At 38.6% G+C, this 21,405-nt stretch overlaps 1 protein-coding gene across 4 annotated transcripts in view; it reads left to right on the top strand.

The window, feature by feature from the left end:
- Window positions 1-16,468: 16,468 nt before the first annotated feature.
- The window catches only part of KIF13B (kinesin family member 13B), a 301,896-nt gene continuing 296,959 nt past the window's right edge, over window positions 16,469-21,405 (top strand). For all 4 annotated transcript variants that reach the window (XR_005213387.1, XR_005213386.1, XM_037813374.1 and 1 more), the window contains exon 1: window positions 16,469-16,588. Coding sequence is in view for 2 of the 4 variants with exons in the window: in XM_037813374.1 (XP_037669302.1) it covers window positions 16,534-16,588 (55 nt within the window). In the remaining 2 variants the exon portion in view is untranslated. The remainder of the gene's footprint in view (window positions 16,589-21,405) is intronic.

Below are 21,405 nucleotides of genomic sequence, written 5' to 3'. Positions count from 1 at the left end.
CAAGAGGGACACTTTGAAGAATGTGCAGGAGTTGAGAGAGGAGCTACAGATGAGAAACAGTTTGAAGACGGCCATTGAAAGCAGACTCTTGCTCTGGAGAAGCTACTAGAGGACAAATGCCCCAAGAGCAACTAAGAGTGACATTTTTGAGGAACTGCATGCAACCTAGAGAGGAACGTCCTGGGAGAAAGCCATTTTGAAACCAGAACTATGGAACAGACACCAGCCATGTGCCTTCCCAGCTAACAGAGGTTTTCTGGACGCCATTTGCCATCCTCCAGTGAAGGCACCCAATTGTCAATGCATTACCTTGGACACTTTATGACCTTAAGACTATATCTGTGTAGCCAAAGAAACCCACTTTTATAAAAGCCAATCCATCTCTGGTGGTTTGCATTCTGGCAGCATTAGCAAACTAGAACAAGGTTCATCTGTGAAACTAAGAATGGATGTTAGTATGTGTTCTAGTTTGCTAATGCTGCCAGAATGCAAAACACCAGAAATGGATAGGCTTTTATAAAAGGGTTTATTTGGTTACTAGGTTACAGTCTTAAGGCCATAAAGTATCCAAGGTAAGTCATCAACAATCTGGCACCTTCACTGGAGGATGGCCAATGGTGCCTGGAAAACCTCTCTTAGCTGGGAAGGCACGTGGCTGGTGTCTGCTCCAAATTTCTGGTTTCAAAATGGCTTTCTCCCAGGATGTTCCTCTCTAGGCTTCAGCTCCTCAAAATGTCACTCTTTGTTGCTCTTGGGGTGTTTGTCCTCTCTTAGCTTCTCCAGAGCACAAGTCTGCTTTCAAAGGCTGTCTCCAAAATGTCTCAGTAAGCTGAAGCTCCTCTCTCAGTTCCAGTGAATTCTTCAAAGTGTCCCTCTTGGCTGTAGTCCCTCTTCAAAATGTCACTCTCAGCTGCGCTCAGTTCCTTGTGTGTGTCAGCTCATTTATATGGCTCCAGTGATTTAATTTAGACCCACCCTTGAATGGGTAGGGTAACACCTCCATGGAAATTATCCAATCAGAGTCATCACCCACAGTTGGGTGGGGTGCATCTCCATGGAAACACTCAAAGAATTACAATCTAATCAACACTGGTACTTCTGCCCACCCAAGATTACATCAAAGATAATGGAGTTTTGGGAGACATAATACATTCAAACCTGCACAGAATTTTAGCATATAAACAGGGTTTATTACTCAAGACAACTAAAATAAACAGGGTTTATTACTCAAGACAACTAAAAGATTCATCAAGAATGTGACTTCATGCTATAAATGAAAATTTATACATTTATAAATGTAATTTACTCTATGGTTAAACAAAATTATATAAGTATAACTAATACAGAGTAGTGCTCTGATATTAAGACCTCCTTCCCTTTATCTCTGTATCTATATGAGTTTCTTTGCTGAGTCTCCCTTTTTTCCATGTATCAGCATCACATATTAGTCTGCTGTAGAAGAGTCATTTCCTCATATTATGGCCCTCATTACTAATTCCAGAAATTCATATTTATGGTTGGCAATTGTTCAACATTCATACAGTATTAAGATCATCATAAAAATGTGACAATTATGGAAAATTTAGAAGACAGGAAAAGTACAAGAAAAAATTAAAATTGACCATAATCTTCCCACTAAAATGCAATATTCTGGTATATTACTTTCCAGTTTCTCTTTTTTTTTATTGCATATATATGTAGGTGTGTATACATACATATATATGATAAAAGTGGGATCATTCTGTAAACTGCATATTTGTTAATATTAGATTGTATTTTCCATGCATTAAATATTCCTCAAAAACATGAATTTTAATGACTTCCTTTAATGACTGCATCCCATTTTAAAAAATACATGTCACAGTTTAACTATCTCCCTATTTTTGAAAGTTTAAACTATTTTCAAATTTTGAATATTTTAAATAAAACTCATTTGACGATCCATAACCAAAAATGTTTGTGATCTTCACTGATTACTTCCTTGAGATAAATTTCCTAAGACATGAAATTACTGGTTCAAAGATATAAACATGTTTAAGACTCTTGAAATTCATGCCCTAGTTCCTTGTTGGACCTTCTACTAACCTTCCAAAAATATTTGAAAGTGCCCCTTTCTCTGAGACTGCCTGGATTTGATTGTAGCTCTGAAAGTTCCACATTCCGGAAAACCCCTCCACTGGACACAAAAAGTCCCAGTTTTCAGCAAAGGGCATGGAAGATTGGGGAAAAAGTACCACCCTCATATGGTGGCCAAAAAATAAGGGTTGAGAGCAACACTGTTTTTAGGGTGACATGGATAAGGCATAATTATCTGCCTTTTGTGGCCACTGACCGCTCATGTTGCCTACCAAGATTTGTGGTCCAGATGACAGATCTTCCGTTGTTGCATCACTGCTGGTGATGCGATTTAAGTGTGTAATTTAAATGCATTGGAATCTTGAGCATTAACAGTCTGTCCTTGACTTTCCTGTGGATTAATTGTTGTACTTTGCATGGAGATAGCAGCAGCTTAATTTTTAACATTGTGAATATTGCAATCATGTTTTCTAAGAGTTCAGATAATGAATGTAAGGACAATTAGAATGCCCATGCAAGCATAAGCCAGACGTCACTGAAAGAAAAGGCCAAATGACCATATTATCTTAATGACAGATTACAAGGACACGTCACTGATTAGAGAGGTAAATAACCAAAACAGAGAAGGCTACACAATAGGCAGAAAAGAATTTGAAATTGGACATAATGGAGAAGGGGGTGTAAAAGCAGATATGAAGAATAAATCTCACAAGTCCAGAGTGGACAGGCAATTATTTCCAAATTGATCAAAAGTTTTTTTTTTGTCTCCCATAAAGACACCAGTGAAAAGTAGTTGCTGCTGACTTGCCTTGGGCATGCCACACTAACCACTGTGCATTATCATAGTGTTCCCTTTATGAAACTGAGTAAAGCTACATTTCCTGATGCAGGGGTTGAAAGTTAAATGTGCGACTGGAGAACAAAAGGGGCAATTGTGATAACAAATGTAGTGGTCCCTTAGAGTGTAGAGCTAATTCTGTCAGATCTTGCCAACGATCATGCTTTCTATAATATATATTTCAGAATATATAGTCTATAGCATAGAACAGAGTACAGCAACAATGACAAAAATGTTCCCTATAGCGCTTAGGTATTTGCTTTGAAAAATGGAGTTTCAAATCCTCCTCTAGATTTCTATGATTTTAATGCAACTGCAGAAAGCATAAAACAAAAGATTGTTGATATCCAAATAAAACTAGACTTTGTTCATCTAGCAGCACAGCCAGCAGATAGTACAACTGTCAATTTGGGGAAATTCCATTCACTTTATAAACTTCTTACCAAAGATGGTAACAAGATCTTTTTTGCTAAGTGTCCTGCATACCTTGGGCATCACATTGCTAAAAAAAAAGGGGGGTGTGTGTGTGTGTGACTTGCTCACCTGTGAGATCGCGGTTTTCATAATGAAAGTTTTAGTCACTTTTCTGTTTTGTCAAAATTGTCGAATCACTAAATGAGACTTTATAGATATGGAAGGAGACAGCATGTAGGGTTGCACCTACATGGTAGCTGCCATTGCTGCTGGCTGTAGAAACCATGTTAAATTGTTACTCTGTGTCCTTTTTTTGATAGGACTTCTCTGAAATGCCTGTGGAAAATGCTGTATGACTGGGACAAGAAGAGTATCCTTTTCTAATTTGAAAATACTTGGGGAATGAGAATGGAAAATAGGATTACAATAAAACAGAAATTTATATGCTGTTTCTCCACAACTGATGATTTTTGAAGACACCATTAGGAAGCTACAAAAGGATGAACTGACCTTCCTTGAGTTAAGTTGTTTGATGTTACGTGTAGGTTGTGACAAAAACTCATATAGCACTTTTGGAAATGACTGCTTCAGAACTCAAAAAATGTCACCAGAAAAGGGCAGCCAAGTTAAACAGGACTTTCTCATTTCTTTACTAAAACTGTAATTTATTTGGAATCCAACTTTAATTTTACGAGTTCAGATTACATTTGGGCTTTAAAACCATATTCCCTGAAAGAGATTGAATTTATGATGACATTCAGTGTCCTTGAGAATGTTTACAAATGGATACTTTAGACACGAACAGTCTATATAATGAATTTATAGATGTAAAGGACCTGGTTGACCATCAGCTAATCTCCCAAAAGAAGCCTGCAGATAGAAAGCGGATGGACATTTTTGGATGGCTGGAAACTAATTCCTACAAGTCGAAAAACCTGCTATTACTAGTAAGTAGAATCCTAAGTATTTCATGTTCAAGATATTTATCTTGATGTCACCATACTGAACTGACACCAGGCGTCCAGGCAATGATGCATTGGTAAGAGATCTGCCTGCATTGTTTTACTACTACATAAAAGAAAATAAGGATTGTCCAAAAGTCTGCAGGCTTTTCAGAGAAGTGTTATTGGAAGAGGACACAGAAAGAGTGAAAATGTCCTACTGCATCATAACAGAAATAGGCCATCGCTATTTTTTAAATTAAGTATCTGTTCAGTTAGCCTTAATATTTATGTTCTAAAAAAGTATTACATTTGTATGTTTTAAGAATATGCAACAATATAGCCTATTTAAATATCCAATAAAGAATTAAAAAGAAAGTTAAAATAAATTTCTTCATCAGAGAACCAAAAGAAATATTATAAGAATATTGTTAAAATTTTCTTACGCATTATTTTAATTTGTTCTGTTATTAACTACTACTAATTATACCTGTTATTTAATCTTATTGTTGTTTCATTTAAATAATAGCATTTATGTAACTGAAAGGTAAGTGATATAGAATAATATATAATTTGAAATAAACACCTATTTCACATATTTTTTTGTTAAAGTAATAACACATACATGTATAACTATTATATATTATATTATTTTCATGTTTTTTTGGTCTGATACGACTGAGTCCCAGGTTGGCTCTCTAAGAAGTTGGTCACCTCACTCCCAATAAAAATTCGGCATTAACTTTGTGTTAAGTATGGCAACTTGTTAAATGAGAAAATGTCTGTTAAATGTGCATGTCTTTAATTACTAGGGAGCCCAGACATTTTTCACATGTTCATTGGCCTCTATTTCTTTCTTTGGAAATAGCCTGTTTGTAACCTTTGTCAGAATTTCTATTGAACTCTTTTGGTCTTTTTCTTTTTGATTTGTAAGACTGCTTTAGGACTATACCATGTGTCTATCATATAGTGCAAAAATTTCCCAATTTGTTTCTTCCTCTTTTCATTTATGTTGGTTTTTTGGTTTTCGTTTTGTTTTGTTTTGAACATCCATTAGAAGTCTTTGTTTTCTGAACTACCTGCTTTTAATTGTTCTTTAAAGAGGCAGTTTTGAGAAGGGTTAAAGTTAAGGCTCTGGAGTCATACAGATCCAAATTTGAGACCTGGCTCCATTTATATGGATTTTGAGCAAGTTTTTCAAGGTCCTTAGTCTTGTTAGAATCTGTCATAGCCTGTTCCTATCACTGATGACTTCTTTCTTTACTTGAGACCGACCAGCTAAATATTCACCTATATTTTTTACAGTATTTCAAGTTTTTACTTATAACTCTTTAATTTGTCTAGAATGTATTTTGGTGAATGATGACTGTCGTGAAGGAGGTTTTGCTCCCCTCCCATCGATTATGCAAAAGTGTGAGACAGGCTGCAGCTGTCACCCCTGTTCCGGGTCTAGTTCAGCTGCTTCTGAGTCATGCTGTGGCACTGGGAGGGTTTTACAGCTTCTGGCTTTTTAGTAGGTAGAAATAGCTTCCAGATTGGGTCTCAGCTTCTTGGCATAGAAAAATGAACCCTGTGAGACTTCCTGGGTGTTGCTGTGAAAGAACCCCCTGGCTGCAGCTGGCTTGGTTGTCTGTTTAACCACTTCATGCCCGGTGTCCAGAATATTGTACCCACACATGGCATCCATCCGGGCCTGTGACATTTTCTCAGCCCATCTCTTCCCTCCACTATCAGGATTTTGGCAGCCCCACCCTCACCCTTCCTGCCTCAGTGACTGTGTCTAGATCTGAATTGGAGATGACTCAGAATTGTCCTCTCTCTCCTCCTAGTCTCAGGCCTGCACCTCCACCCACCTGCAGCTGCAGTGTGCAACCAGGTCTCTAGAAAAACACCTGCCCAGTGTCAAAGAAGGAATTCTAAGGATAGTTCCTTCCATTTTAGCAGCATAATTATCTTCGAACACATGCTAACCTTCAGGAAATGTAGAGAGTATTCCATATACTTTTCAATTCCTGATTAAGCAAGCACCTTGCATCAATTACATAGTCAGCAAAACATTGGTTAGATTAAATTATATTTGATGTCAAATACAAATAATTAAAAAAAGGAAGGAGAGTGTCTTTCACGGTAGGGATTCCTCCCTGGGCATATTTCTGCTAGGTTTCTTTTCTTCAATTCTAACTTGATCCAGTAATTCTCAGAGGTTTTTCCTCCTCAAGATAGCCTTCCTTGTGGAAAAAAGTGGTTGTTTTTCCTTAGGCTAGGAGCCCTGGGCAAAATAGTTTACCTTCAGTTTACCCCACCCTTTCTCCTGTGGTTTCAATAAATCTCTTTAAATTCTAAATCAGATTTGTTGAAGGACTAGAGAAACCTCTGAGCTTAAGGGAGTAGCCTACAACTGCAGGTTATTTTGACTAATATGATCCCTCAGGCGGTGGGTCCCCAGGCAGTCGAGGCAGTTTGTCCTACAGCCCATGAATATTTTATAGGTGTCCTTTTGTGTTCACTAATGGGGACTGAACTGTACAATCTGCCTTGAATATTACCAAAAGAATGCCCTCTGCAGCCCTCTGTCCCTGAATGATTTATGGAGATGAACTAGACCTATCGCAGATTCATTATTTATGTTGTTCTTTAGAGACACTTTTGAACAAAGGAGGAAATAAATTTCTGTTCAGTCAGATAGTGGACATTTGGGGGCAGTTTAGTGTGAAATCTGTGCACTTGTATCTATATTTCTGACTGAAATAGAGTTCTAGGTCTTCAAGGACCAGAAAGGGACTCAATTTTCTTCAGTAAAGAGGGCAAAGTGATAGTCTAAAGAACTTCTACCCTACTATCCAGGCCTATGTTATTCCTTAATTTCTTGTCACTCTTGATTATCGGCAAAAATAATTAACTACTAGCTCTTCTTTTGCCTCCGGACTCTTCCATATCTGTCTTTTTAATTTAAACATCACATTTCAGTCACCTAGCCTCTATTAAGTCTGCTGTGTGCTCTTCACTTGTGAGCAATACTGATGAAAAGACGTCATCACCTTTGCTATTGAGACATTCTCAATCTAATTAGAGAAGATCCTGCATGCATTATTCAAGTCAGCTTGTAATCGTAGGCTAGTATGAAACAGTGCTAGAAAAGTTTCCAGAAGCAAAACAATATGCATAGGTTTAGCAGAGTATGGCTTCCAGGAGAAAACAGGTCTTAAATGATTAGATTTTAATTGCCAGAATAGAAGGGAGAGCATTCTGGGGTAAGGCAGCAATTTGAACATGAGTAACCAGTATGATAGAGACTGTACCACAAGAGGGAAGAGAAAGGTGGTGAGGGGGGATGTAAGGAAATGTCCCCTTCCATACTAAAACCCAGGGCTGTAAGATGATTATGAGGAAATGACTCTCCTGGAACAGAACCCAGTGACCTCAGATCTACATTCTCATTTGAGTGTAGATGGTCTTTCCCCAATTTCCACAGCCTTTACCACACTGGCCTCAGAGGGAGACTTCTTCCCTTTTATTTATTTATTTGTTTTTTTTTAATGCATTTTTTATTGTGAACTTTAACATGTATACATAACAGTGATAACTTTCAAAGTATGATTTAACAAGTAGACAACAAATTTCAAAGAATGTTGTGGGTCACAGATCCACAACCTCAGCTATTTCCGTTATTGTAAAAATATGACGTACATACAGAAAGGTGTTAACTTGAGATGTACAGCTCAACAAGCAGTTGCATAGGCAATTTCAAAAATTGTTATGGGTTACAGTTCCACAGTTTCAGTTCTTTCCTTGTTATGCAATATAGGGTATATACAGAAAGGTGAAGACTTTGAAAGCACAATTCAACGAGTAGCTATAGAGCAAATTTCAAACGGTTATAGGTTACAGTTCCACCATGTCATTTACCTCCTTCTGGCTATTTCAATACCCCAACATCTAAATATATATATAAGTTTCAGTATTCATAGACCTTTGTTAAATCTTATCTTGTCTGGACTTATTCCCCTTTAAAGCCCTGTCCTAAGTATAAGCAAAAGTACCTTCCTTTGGTTCCTCTTGGAATAGGTCAAACAAAACATAATTTTAAGAAGAGTTTACTAAACATAAAGGGACAACAAAACTGAAACTAATACAGAAGTAATCTCGATTTCAAGGTACACCCTGCTCTGTGGGGCTTGTAAACCCTACTGCATTCCAAATACAATCCCAGGGAAAGAGGCATTGCCTAGCACATTTCAGGAAATGTCTTTAAATTTCCAACAACCAAGAGGACCCTTCTAAAACTTCTTAATCCCTTTGAAATACAAGCCAATACAATTCTGCTTCCTAAGCATTACCTTCTTCATGTTGAATGGCTTTTCCCTTCAGGTGATACTTGACCTCATACCTACAGGGGTGTGGCTTTATCCTTTCAGGAGAGACACAATCCGATAACCACAAAGTGAAACACACCTACAGAAAGGAGCAACGTCTTCAGCCCAGAGGTATCTTGTAGAGGGGCCTTGCTGAGGCTTAGAAAAGGAGAAGGATTGAAGACTTAGAAAAGGAGGTGGCAATGGGAATGCAACAAACGGATGCAAGAGATGTGAATTTGATGTAAAGAAACCCTTATGAGAGTTTGCAAGTTATGTCCCTGAGGTCACTCTCTGATGCAGACAAGTGTCTCTCCTGTCTTCTTTCTTTGATGCCTACTTACTCTATCATTTCTTAGCCGCCTACTCCATCTCTTGCCCCCACCCCCCTTCCAAGCTCTGCAATTGTAAGGAGTATCCCTAGCTTCCAAGTCATCTCCTAGGCAAACACTCTGAACCTCCTTCTTTTGTGAAGACATTCCCTTTAAAGGGGATTTCCACATAATACTGAGAAACAAAGATGCCAGGAAAACAACAACCTGAAGAAGTTATAAATTTTCCAAACCTCTTGGTCCCTAAGAACAATCTACTATGTCTTTTTTATCTTTGTATCCCAAGCACATGGTAGGGGCTCAATTTGTTGTTTAAAGCAATATATAAAAGAAGGGAAACAAAGTTATGTCATAGAAGCCAAGGGTATAAAAAACTTCAAGGAGGGCATAGTTAACACCACCAAATATCACAGAGAAGGCAAGTAAAATAAGAAAGGAAAAGCACCCTACTGGATTTGCAATTAGAAGGCTGATGGTACACTTTGCTAGGACAGTTTTATTGGAGGGGTAAGAGTGGGTGAAAGCATGATTGAATTAAGAGTGGGTTTGCTAATGACAGGTAACAGGTGAGGAAGGGAAGCTAGAAAGTGTAAACTATTATTAGGGGGAGCTTGGAGGAAGGTTGTCCTTGTTTTGTTTTGTTTCTCTGAGATTTCTTTTTTTTATCCTTGCTTTTCTGTGTGAGATTCTCCTGAGGAAAAGGGACTAGTGGAGAAGGAAAGGTCGAATTGGTTAGACAGGGAATGACCAACAGAACAATATTGCTGAGATGAGATGAAACAGTGTGGAAGAGAAGCCTTATCCTTGAGCTGAACATACACACCTACCTCTGCAACTGGAGAGGAGGAGAAGGTGCTAGATACCACCGTGGGAAAATTGTGGGTATGAGAAGTTTACAGGATTTTCACCTGCAAGCCTTGATATTTGCAGTGCTGTGGGAGCAGGATGATACGGGAGAGAGGGTGGCTGTGTTGGATTTGGGGCTTGAAGAGAGTGGTAAAGATGGTTTATAAAGGCCCTAGGAGGAAGGAACAGGAGAGGGAGCTGACCAGGAAAAAAGTTTCAAATGCTACTGAGAGCCACACTGAGAAGGAAAACCACAGATCCGTAAGGGCACCAATGTGCATGAATGTATAATTTCCTTCCACAGGGCTCCTTGCCCAGTATAGGAGCATGAGAGAAGGGAAACTGATTATCTAAGTTTAGGGGTTCATAGAGCATGAGTGATGTTGATGAAACTGTCAAGAGGGATGTTTAGGCTGCATATGTAAGAAAATGAACACCTGAGGGGTGCTCGAGTGGGAGAAAAGGGGGAAGTTGAGGACCTGGAAACCTAAGAAGAGCACACTGGGGCTTGGGAGTAGGCGAGTGAGTCAGCATGGATACCAGGTTGAGGTTATGAATGAGAGTTGTTGAATCTCATGGGTGGTAACAGTCTTAGATATTGGGAAGTCCAGGTGTGGCCCTTCAGTGGGTGGTGGATAAGAAGTATCAGTAAGGGCTGTGGGACTCCACACAGCACTAGACATTACATAAAGAGGCAGAGTGGGGTGGTGGTGATGCTTCTAACAGCCTGCCCTGCCCAAGATCCCACAGGGAGACCCAGGATTTGCATTCAGGTTCCTTTGACTCAGAACCAGTGTGCACATTAATTTGCCTCATTGAATCTCAGTTTCCTTATCTGTCAATGGCTATGACAATAGCACCAATCTTGTGGTGGTGTTGTAAGAATTAAATGAGATCAAATATGTGAAGTTGCTGAACATAATGCCTGCCATATAATAAATACTCAATAAATAATTGCTATGAAATGATGATTGCTATTATTTATATCTAGCCTTCTACTGGGAATTTACAATGTAGGACAGACAATGTTAACATGAAAAATATGTATGGCCTTTTTTGTGGAAAGAGCATATATTTTGGAGTCAAACAAATTTGAATTCCAACTCTACCACTTATTAGCTATGTGACTTGAGGCAAACCATTTAATCTGTCTGAGATTAATCACCACTTGGATTTATATCTTCATTCCCCAAAATATATTGCATGCCTACTAAGTATCAGGCACTGTGCTAAGTGCTAAGAGATAAAGAGATTTAAAAAGGACACTTTGTGCTCAAAGAGCTCATGGTATAGCTGGGGAAACAGATGAAGACAATTACAATTGGGAAAACTAAGAGATCTGGCAAGGTTAAGGCTAACCAGAAGTCTGCGGCAAGCAGGTAAATCCTGATTTAAACTAGCAAGAAGTAGCTTATTTTGACGAAGCACTTAGAACGTTTCCTTCATTTTTAAGGACAAAAAAAAAAAAAAAAATTTAGTGCACAGTTTCCACTTTTTGCAAGAATAGGGTTTTAGAAACTATTTTGAAAAGCAGAATGGTGAAAATGAGATCTTTAATTTCTATTTCCTGAACAATTTGCATATACACTCTTTCCATCGTGAGAGATTGTAGAGTAGGGTCAGATCACAGTAGCACAATTGCACCTTGAGGAAGCTGCTTGTGTGCTTGTGTGCTTGTGTGCTTGTAATGTTGGGATAACAATAGAAATGTAGAGTTAGTATGAGGATTAAAGGAGTTAATGAATGGAAAAAGTTTATGGCAATGCCTGGGGCATAGTAAGTGTTCAACGCATGTCAGCTATCCTTATTATATAAGTGATGATGATATAAAGATAGAGAAAATGTCTTCCTCAGCTGATGCAGGGAAAAGCAGGATCAAAGTTACAAAAGGTAAGCTAGAAATTAGTTTTAGAATGAGTAGAATTGTAAAATGTCAGGGAGAAACAGGAGAACCCTGTTATCAACACAGTTAAAATTGAACCTCGAACAGGCCTATCACAACGCCTTGAATTTAGCACCCACACAATAAATATTTGTTGCTTCTTGAATACTTGCTTTATGAAACGAAGGCACAGGTAAGTACCTTAAGTACTACGTCTTTTCGCTCTTTTTTTTTTTTCTTAAATAGTTGGAAAGAGAGAAACCCTTGACTTTTCCTCTCCCTTGTTGGAGCCTGTATCAAAACCCTCAACTTGTAGACGACACAGTTCTCCAGTTTCACTTGGTACAAAAGCCCCTGAAGCTCCTGGGCGGCAGGTTTAAACTTGTGTCGCACTCACTCCTTTCTCTCTCACCTATTTTAGGAAGATTTGCCATGGGAAGATAAGGACATTTATAATCTTAGGCTCTCTTCTCTAAGAATCCTCTTTCCCCACCTTCACAGCAGAAGTCAAGAGATTAGCATGAGTAAAAGTTGAAAGGGAGAAGAACCCACAGAAGTTTTTCCTTACAGTCCCTTGGGAAGCTACTATCATTTTTCTTCTCATTGGATGCTTCAAGGACAATATAAATGGTTTTGGAACTTTAGAGAAAGCCCTCACTTCTTCCCTACTATAACCTCCTTAGGAGTTTTCTCCTCTCTTAAACTGCAGCTTAAATTGAAATACAATGGTTCCCTTAGAAACTGCTGCAGCCTTTACTTTTTCTGCCTGCCTAGACTGTTTATAAAGCTAAATTCAAGCTATCATCAGCATATGCCTTTTAAAAACAAAATTTACCACGTTATGAAAGAGATAAAACCCAGGAACATTGTTATTTGTTGTAACTAGAGTGTGGTGAGGTGATTATTAGGAAATACGTTTCAGTACAGGATACCCAACTCTGGTAATCAGTCCTGGGGCCGCAACGGAAGTTTCTTCAATGCTAAATGAACGCAAAAGGGCAGTAATGAGATTTTTTCATCAAGACAAACTATTTCCCTGAAACAGGATGTGCTTTATGACCATTCTTCTTTTGAGGAATGATAGTGACAGTAGGTAGCCATCATGTGCATTTGCTATCTTTAAAGAATTTACCTGGTAAAATTCAAAAGCTGGGGACCCTAAGGTAGTTCTCCATTCTTTGTTTATTTTATTGGGCTATGGAAATCAAAAGATCTACTACATTAACCTACTGCTTCTCCTGCTGACAAGGCCCTCCTAAACCTCTGAAGAAATGACTCTAAGAAAGAAATTCCTTTTCTTTAATAGAAGGATTTATGAGGTAGCTTTTTGGGGGCTTTTGTTTTTAAACTTTTTGTCATAGTAACCGATATAGAGCACAAAATTTCCCTTTTAACTGCATCCAAGTGTACAATTCAGTAGTTGTAATTATTTCACAATATTGTTATCACCACCGACATCCATTATGCCTTTCTTCATGACCTCAAACAAAAACCATGTACCCATTCAGCCTCTTCCCACTATGCCCTGCCCCGATCCCCCAACCTATAAACCACAATCTGTCTCTATAAAGTGTGCTTCTTCTAAATATTTCATATAAGGGAGATCATACAATATTATCTTTTTGTATCTGGCTTATTTCACTAAATACGATGTCTTCAAAGTTCACCCATGTTGCAGCATGCATCAGAACTTGGTTCCTTTTCATGGCTGAATTCTATTGTAGGCATATACCACATTTTGTTTATCCATTTATCAGTTGATTGACACTTCGGCTGTTTCCCCTTTTTGGCTATTGTGAATAATGCCGCTACAAACGTTGGTGTACAAATAGCTGTTCAAGTACCTGCTTTCAATTCTTCAGGGTATGTACCAAGAAATAAGATTGCTGTGTCATATGGTAATTCCGTTTTTGATTTTTTAAGGAAATGCCAAACTGATTTACATAGTGTCTGCACCACTCTAAAGTGCCATCTGCAATCTATAAGGGTTCCTATTTCTCCATATCTTAATCAATACATTATTATTTTCTGTTTTTTAAACAATAGCCATCCTAATGGGTGTGAAGTATTATCTCATGGTTTTGATTTGCATTTCCCTGATTATGTATGATGTTGAACATCTTTTCATGTGCTTATTGGCCATTTGTATATCTTCTTTAGAGAAATGTCTCTTCCAGTCCTTTGCCCCCTTTTTGATTGGGTTTTCTTTTTGTTGTTCAGCTGTAGGAACTCTTCATATGTTTTGGATATTAAGCCCTTAAAAGATGTATGGTATGCAATTATTTTCTCCCATTTTGTTGGTTGTCTTTTTGCTTTCTTGGTAGTATCATTTGATGAACAAAAGATTTTAATTTCAACAAAGTCCATTTTATCTATTTTCTCTTTTGCTGCTTGTGCTTTTTGTGTCTTATGTAAGAAATCACTACCAAATCCAAGGTTATGAAGGTTCCCCTTATGTTTTCTTCTAGGAGTTTTATGGTATTAGCTCTTATATTTAGATCCTTGACACATTAGAGTTATGGTGCAAAGTAGGGTCTAACATCATTCATTTGCATGTGGATATCCTATCCAGTTTTCCCAACACCGTTTGTTGAAGAGATCATTCTTTCCCCAATTAATGTACTTGGCACAGCCTTGTCAAAAATCAGTTGGCTATAGAGGTGTGGGTTTATTTCTGAACTCTCAATTCTATTCCTTGGTTTATGTGTCTGTCTTTATGCCAGCACCACACTGTCTTGATTACTGTGGCTTTGTGTTAAGTTTTGAAATTAAGAAAGTGTGAGACTTCCAACTTTGTTCTTCTTTTTCAATACTGATTTGGCAACTTGAGCCCCCTTGTAATTTCATATGAATTTGAGGAATGGCTTTGCCATTTCTGCCAAAAGGCTGCTAGGATTTTGATAGGTAGTGCAATGAATCTGTAGATAGCTTTGAATAACAGTTATATCTTAATAATGGTAAGTCTTCCCTATCCATAAACACTGGATATCTTGTCATTCATTTAGATCTTCTTTTATTTTTTTCAGCAATGTTTTGAAGATTTCAGTGGACAAGTCCTTTACCTGCTTACTTAAATTTATGCCTAGGAATTTTATTCTTTTATAAGCTATTGGAATGGGGTTGTTTTTTTTTTTTAATTTCCATTTCAGAATATTCTCCAGTGGTATATAGAAACACAGCTGATTTTCACATGTTGATCTTAGAGTGTGCAACTTTGTTGAATTTGTTTATTAGTTCTAACAGTTTTCTTGTGGATTCTTTGGGGTCTTCTATATAAAGGACTATGCCATCTGTGAAAAGAGATAATTTTACTTCCAATTTGGATGCCTTTTATTTCTTTTTCTCACTTAATTATTCTGGCAAGGACTTCCAGAACAATGATGAATAGCAGTGGAGAAAATGGGTATCCTGTCTCATTCGTGATCTAAGGGGGGAAGCCTTTCAGTCTTTCACTGTTGAGTATAAGGTTAGCTGTGGATTTTGACCTTTTTGACCACTCTGCTTGTACTGAAGGTCTTTCAACAATAAGATGGTTGGTAAAAGGGAATGTCTTGCCAGCATTCCATATTTACTCATCTATACAATGGTTCTGAGTTCTAGACTGTCATTTAAACACATCTAAGAGGGGGTTACAAATTCATGAGTGTAAAGCAGATTGGATAGGGACTATGGCAAAATGGAGAGACTTCCCTCTTCTAAACGTGGCCACTACTACTCAGTTCCAATCCACTATTACCAATCTATAATGTCGGCCCAGCATTGCATGAATAAATCTGATGTTTGAGTGTTGGCCATATAGAATATGTTTGCAGGCCAGATCTCTTCCACGGGCACCAATTAGCGTCTTTACTAGGAATTAATAAAGAGCTATTTTCAGCGTGGCTTCATGTATACATTCATTAATCCATTCATTCATAAATAAATGTTTATTGGGTCTCTATTGCATGCTATGATATACATGTATATAAATCTTATAAATAAGTTATGGTTTAAAAAATACATGATAGGAGAGAAATGTAAATAGTTGTAGCATAAATGCTCTAACAGAGCAAAATTAATGAATGAATTTACTGATTATGCCCTATGTGCCACCAGGCAGTTTTTCAAAAACTTTCCATGCATCAACTCATTGAAGCCTCATAATAATCCTATAAAGTAGGTACTATTATTGCCTCTATTTTACATATGAGAAGAGCTTGCCAGCGGTCACACAGCTGGGAAGTGCTGGGTTGAGATTTTAACTTAGACTAGTTTTATTGCCCAAGGTAATGACTCAAAGGGGTAGCCATATAGTTAACCTGTGGGTTTAAGAAGACTTCCAGAAGAGGTGATTTTTAGACTTGTCTTGAAGGATGAGTTCGGTAAACAACGCTGGGAGGGGAATTAATTCAAAGGAAATTGTGCCTGGGATCAAACTCTAAGATTGGCAGGAAATGAGTATGAAGTGGTAGCAGGGTCTCCAATGCCATTTATTCAACTGTTTATAGATGAGATATCAGTTCAGTTTATATCTGAATACGAATTGCGAGAATTAAGAATGGTACGGAAAGGGAAAGGCATTTACAAAAGCCCCAACTTCTGATTACAAGTTACAGAGGCAAGAGGCTCCTTGAATTTTCCCGCCCAACCCCCTTCGCCCTGCCTACGACGACCCTCAGGCACTACAAGTCCCATGATGCAGCAGAGGCGCGGCCCCATGCGCCCCGCCCCGGGGAAGGCCCCACCCCCCGGACCGGGCCCCGCCTCTCTTGGCCCCTCCCGCCGGAGCCCCCTCCCGCCGGGTCAGCTCGGTAGAGTTGTCCCGGTGGCCGCGGCAGACGGAAGCCGAGCGAGAACTTCGGCGGCGGCGGGGATGGGGGACTCCAAAGTGAAAGTGGCGGTCCGGATCCGGCCCATGAACCGAAGAGGTGAGAGCCGAGCCTCCCGGGGCCGGCCGTGGCTGAGGCGGCAGGTGCCTGGTGCGCCCTTCCCCTGAGCCGCTGTGTGGGGTCCGGCTGGCCCCGCCCCTGGAGTCTGCGTTGGGGTGAGAGGGAGGCCTGGGTACCTCGAAACCTGGTCCCCCTTCCCTCCCCGGCCTGCGCGGGCCCCATCCTGGGACGCCCCTCCCCACTCCCTGCCACCCGGTCCGGCCGCCTCGGGCCCCACGTCCCGGGCCCGGCCGCCCTTCCCTCTGCCCCTTCCGCCGGCCCGCTCCGCCCCCGGCGCCCTTTCGCCCTCTCGGCTCCCCCTGCCCTTCTAGGAGGGCGCCCGTGTCCTTCGCCCTGTGATCGCTTCCTCTTTCCCCACCCTTCTGTCCCCTCGCCTTGTCCCTCTCTCGGTCCCCACTCCTCCCCACCCCCGTCTTTTTCCTCACCAGCTGTCAGAGCGGCCCCCGCCCCTTGGATCCTTGCACCTTCCTGCCTGCGAGGGGACCCCCAGGTCTGAGACTGAGTCTCCCCCAACAAATGCACTTTTGTGACCCGTGGCAGGAAAAATGGCAGAGAATTTCGTTTACTCTTTCTCAGAAAGTACTCAAGTGCAAGAATGTTTCAACTTGGTTTTCCATTTCATGTTCCTTTAACCTGGACAGTGAAAAAGAGTTGTAAATACTTTAATACTTTGGGGTTGGGGAAAGGATGCCTTTTTTTTGGCTAAGAAGTTTTTGTTTTTGCTTGAAGTCATATTCATCATCTCTCAACAATAAATAGTTTTAGTGCCAAGATTCTTGTGAAATTGTATCTTTCAAACATTCTCTTAATTCTGTAGGGAGGGTAGAGACAGTAGATAAATCAAGTACATTTTAAATCATCTTTAAACAGCCAAATGGAGTGGAAAGAACCCCAAGAAGTCAAAATGGGTGGGCTGGGTCTTGGCTTCCATGCTTATCTAGCAATGTGACTGGGCGTTACTTTAAATGAGGTAGTATACAAGGTATTATTGAGATCACTGTAATAGTTTCAGGAGATGATTTCACAATTGATGTCTTTAAACATTTTTAATTTTTATAGTGATAACATATGCAACGTGAAATTTCCCATTTTAATCACTTTCATACAATTGATAGAATTTTAATCAGAATCATTAAGTGCCAGGTTCATTTCCTAAGCTGCTTTTGCAGCTTCTTTATTCATAACCAAGTGTTGTTTTATGTCTATTTAGAAATTATAGGTTTTCCAGTTTTCCTTTTCTTAGCTGTCTTTTGTATATATTAAAATATACAGATCTACCAGTTGACATATGTGCTGAGTTAATCTTCTATTGGAGTTGGTTTTTGCTCCCGTCCTGCTGTTTCTGAAATGCTAGTTCTGCTTACCTCTGTCAGGTGATGTGGAAGAGCTTTTCCCTAAGCAAAATTACTAAGTTCTCAACCAGTACACGTTTTGAGTCTTCATTCTACCTCACTAGTTCCAGGCTTGCACTAAATTAAATAGCTTTGATGAACTCGGAAAGTTTTCAAAAGCTTCTTGTTTTAAATATTCAGCCATCTATATTTCATTTCAGTTCAAATTTATTACCATCACAGTGATTAAAAACAAACAAACCACAATTGTCTGGGAATTGATACTGAAATGTTGATTTCAGCACATCCTTATACTTCCCTTTTCAAAAAACAACTAGGAAATGTTGGGGCTAAAAGGAGGCAACTAACCAACCACCACAAAGATATATCAGATAATTAGAATCCTTCCCCCTTCCCTCTCCTCTTTCCCTATCTTGCTTTCATCTTTTTGAGGGGAATTAGTATCCTTATTTATACATTGCCATTGATAAGTTTGTAGTAATTGTCAGTATCAGAGTTTTGCAGAATGCATAAATTAATAATATTAGCTAGGGAGTGGATGTTAGCTGTTTCTGGGGGTGAAACTCATTTTAAAATTAATGTTTACACATTAAACCTGTAAGCAAGGTTTACAGATTTCCATTACCCCATAAGCAAGTGTATTATTTTCGGTAAAAACTGCTTCCTCATTTCATTTAGTGCCATCTCTTACCTAGTCTTTTTTTTTTTAATCTTCATTTTATTGAGATATATTCACATACCACGCAGTCATACAAAACAAATCGTACTTTCGATTGTTCCCAGTACCATTACATAGTTGTACATTCATCACCAAAAACAATCCCTGACACCTTCATTAGCACACACACAAAAATAACAAGAATAATAATTAGAGTGAAAAAGAGCAATTGAAGTAAAAAAGAACACTGGGTACCTTTGTCTGTTTGTTTGTTTCCTTCCCCTATTTTTCTACTCATCCATCCATAAACTAGACAAACTGGAGTGTGGTCCTTATGGCTTTCCCAATCCCATTGTCACCCCTCATAAGCTACATTTTTATACAATTGTCTTCGAGATTCATGGGTTCTGGGTTGTAGTTTGATAGTTTCAGGTATCCACCACCAGCTACCCCAATTCTTTAGAACCTAAAAAGGGTTGTCTAAAGTATGCGTAAGAGTGCCCACCAGAGTGACCTCTCGGCTCCTTTTGGAATCTCTCTGCTACTGAAGCTTATTTCATTTCCTTTCACATCCCCCTTTTGGTCAAGAAGTTGTTCTCCGTCCCACGATGCCGGGTCTGCATTCCTCCCTGGGAGTCATATTCCACGTTGCCAGGGAGATTCACTCCCCTGGGTGTCTGATCCCACGTAGGGGGGAGGGCAGTGATTTCACCTTTCAAGTTGGCTTAGCTAGAGAGACAGGGCCACATCTGAGCAACAAAGAGGCATTCAGGAGGAGGCTCTTAGGCACAACCATAGGGAGGCCTAGCCTTTCCTTTGCAGCAACCGTCTTCCCAAGAGTAAAACCTGTGGTAGAGGGCTCAACCCATCAAACCACCAGTCCCCTATGTCTGTGTCTTACCTAGTCTTGTATTTCCTGAGGTGCACATGGACTTCTTTGCTTAAAAAGATAATTTTAAGTGACTACCATAGGTTACTAAAATTAGTTCTGTTTCTGTTTTGTCATAAAGTAGTTTGTCTAGGGGTTATTTTGGAGTACAATAATGCTGGAATTCCAAAGTCAGTGTTTTTTTGACCTATCCAGATGTGTTAAAAAAGGCTGAAACAAAACCATATTCCTTTCCAGTAATTTTGGAAATAACCATATTACTTTTAACAGTTATTACTTCTGGGAAAATTAGTATATTAAGTAATAGTATATCATTATGACAAAGAGTAAGCTGTCAAGTCCTAATTGTGATCTTAGCATGTTAGTACAGGAACAACCTTGAACACTTCACAAATGCGAACGAAATGAGAATGGATTACTGTGACGTAGTTTTATTACAGACTTTGGTTTTCAGAATCACTTCAGCTATCTTTTGAGCAAAATCTCATATTTGGATATATCTTCTTTGTGAGAAGTGTGTGGTATACTATTAAATTCTTCATGTGATTCAGTGCCTAATTGTTCGTAGGTATTTTTAGTGTTAAGGTGGTTGATGGGTTTACTGCTTAACATTTATCATGTAAGTAAGAATGTTTCAGTACTTTTGCTAAATTATAAATGGGTTTGGAAACTTAGTTATTTGAATATTAAGTATTGAGTTCTAATTCAGCAAGAGCTATAATGGCTAATATATATGCTTTTGGTAGGAGTATTTTTCTGGTTAGATATTTTAACATTGTAATACCAGTAAAAAACAAACAAACAAACAAAAACCCCCACATCTTTCTATCCAAACAGATCAAACTTATTTTCATATTTCCATTCTAGTTTGCTTTCACATACATATGTAATTTTACTTAATTTTAATATTATACCTTTGTTTTTGCTTTTCTTCATCTGGAATATTAGTTTAAACAGCTAAAAAAGGGAAACTTGTTTTGTCATGAGATCTTGAAGTTCTCTTTGTAGATATTGTTTGTTTTTTGGTGTTATCTTTCAGACTCTTACAACAAATCAGGTAACTTTTGTTGTGTTCTTCCATATACTGGAAAGAATACCTATTCATGCATTATTAACCAACCTAATTATTAAATGAACTGAAAGTTTTGCAAGCATAATTGACAGTTCTAGTTAGATAGTGACACTGTCCTTTTCAGGAATTTGATGTTTTATAATTTTAGGTAGTTTGAAAAGTATTTAATAGATAAATGAACATTTATTGAGTGCCTATTAGGTATCTAGCTCATATTAGATAGTATGAGATCTTATTGCCTTTACTCAAGTTGCTTCCCATGTTTAAATATGTATAAGGTTATTTACCAAAATAAACAAATCTGTATAAAAAAATCTAGGGAAAATACCTTTTGCTACCTACCTAGCCTAAATAGTGGTGGAATCAGAATTTGTCAGAATTTAGCTAGGGGGAACAGTGAACTGGATTATTGCAGGTGTTGGGAGCATGGAAGGGAAATTTACTTCAATAGGTATTTATCAAGAACTTTGTGCATTTTACAGTACTTGATGCAGTGAAAGACACAAAGAAGTATGTGACAATGTCTAGTAGATTAAGAAAATCATGTTTTAGTATCTCAGTGGAAAGATATTATGTAGACATTAAAAATGATGATCAAGACTAACGATAAGAGTTTTTAATGTTTGTAGAAAAAGCAGAATGTAAAACTGTGTGTAACTGTGTGATTGAATGTACCATTATACTATTACTAAGTGAAAATGTATACAGAAATGGGCAAGAGCTAGAAAGTAATGTGAAAAAATGAAAATGATTGTTCTTAGCGAATTTTATTTCTTAAACAATTTCTCTTCCTGTTGTGTAGTATGATATTTAATTTTTTTAAAG

The sequence above is a fragment of the Choloepus didactylus genome, chromosome 20 (assembly GCF_015220235.1).
Source record: "Choloepus didactylus isolate mChoDid1 chromosome 20, mChoDid1.pri, whole genome shotgun sequence".
NCBI classification, from domain to species: Eukaryota; Metazoa; Chordata; class Mammalia; order Pilosa; family Megalonychidae; genus Choloepus; species Choloepus didactylus.
This window is presented reverse-complemented; position numbering and strand designations above follow the sequence as displayed.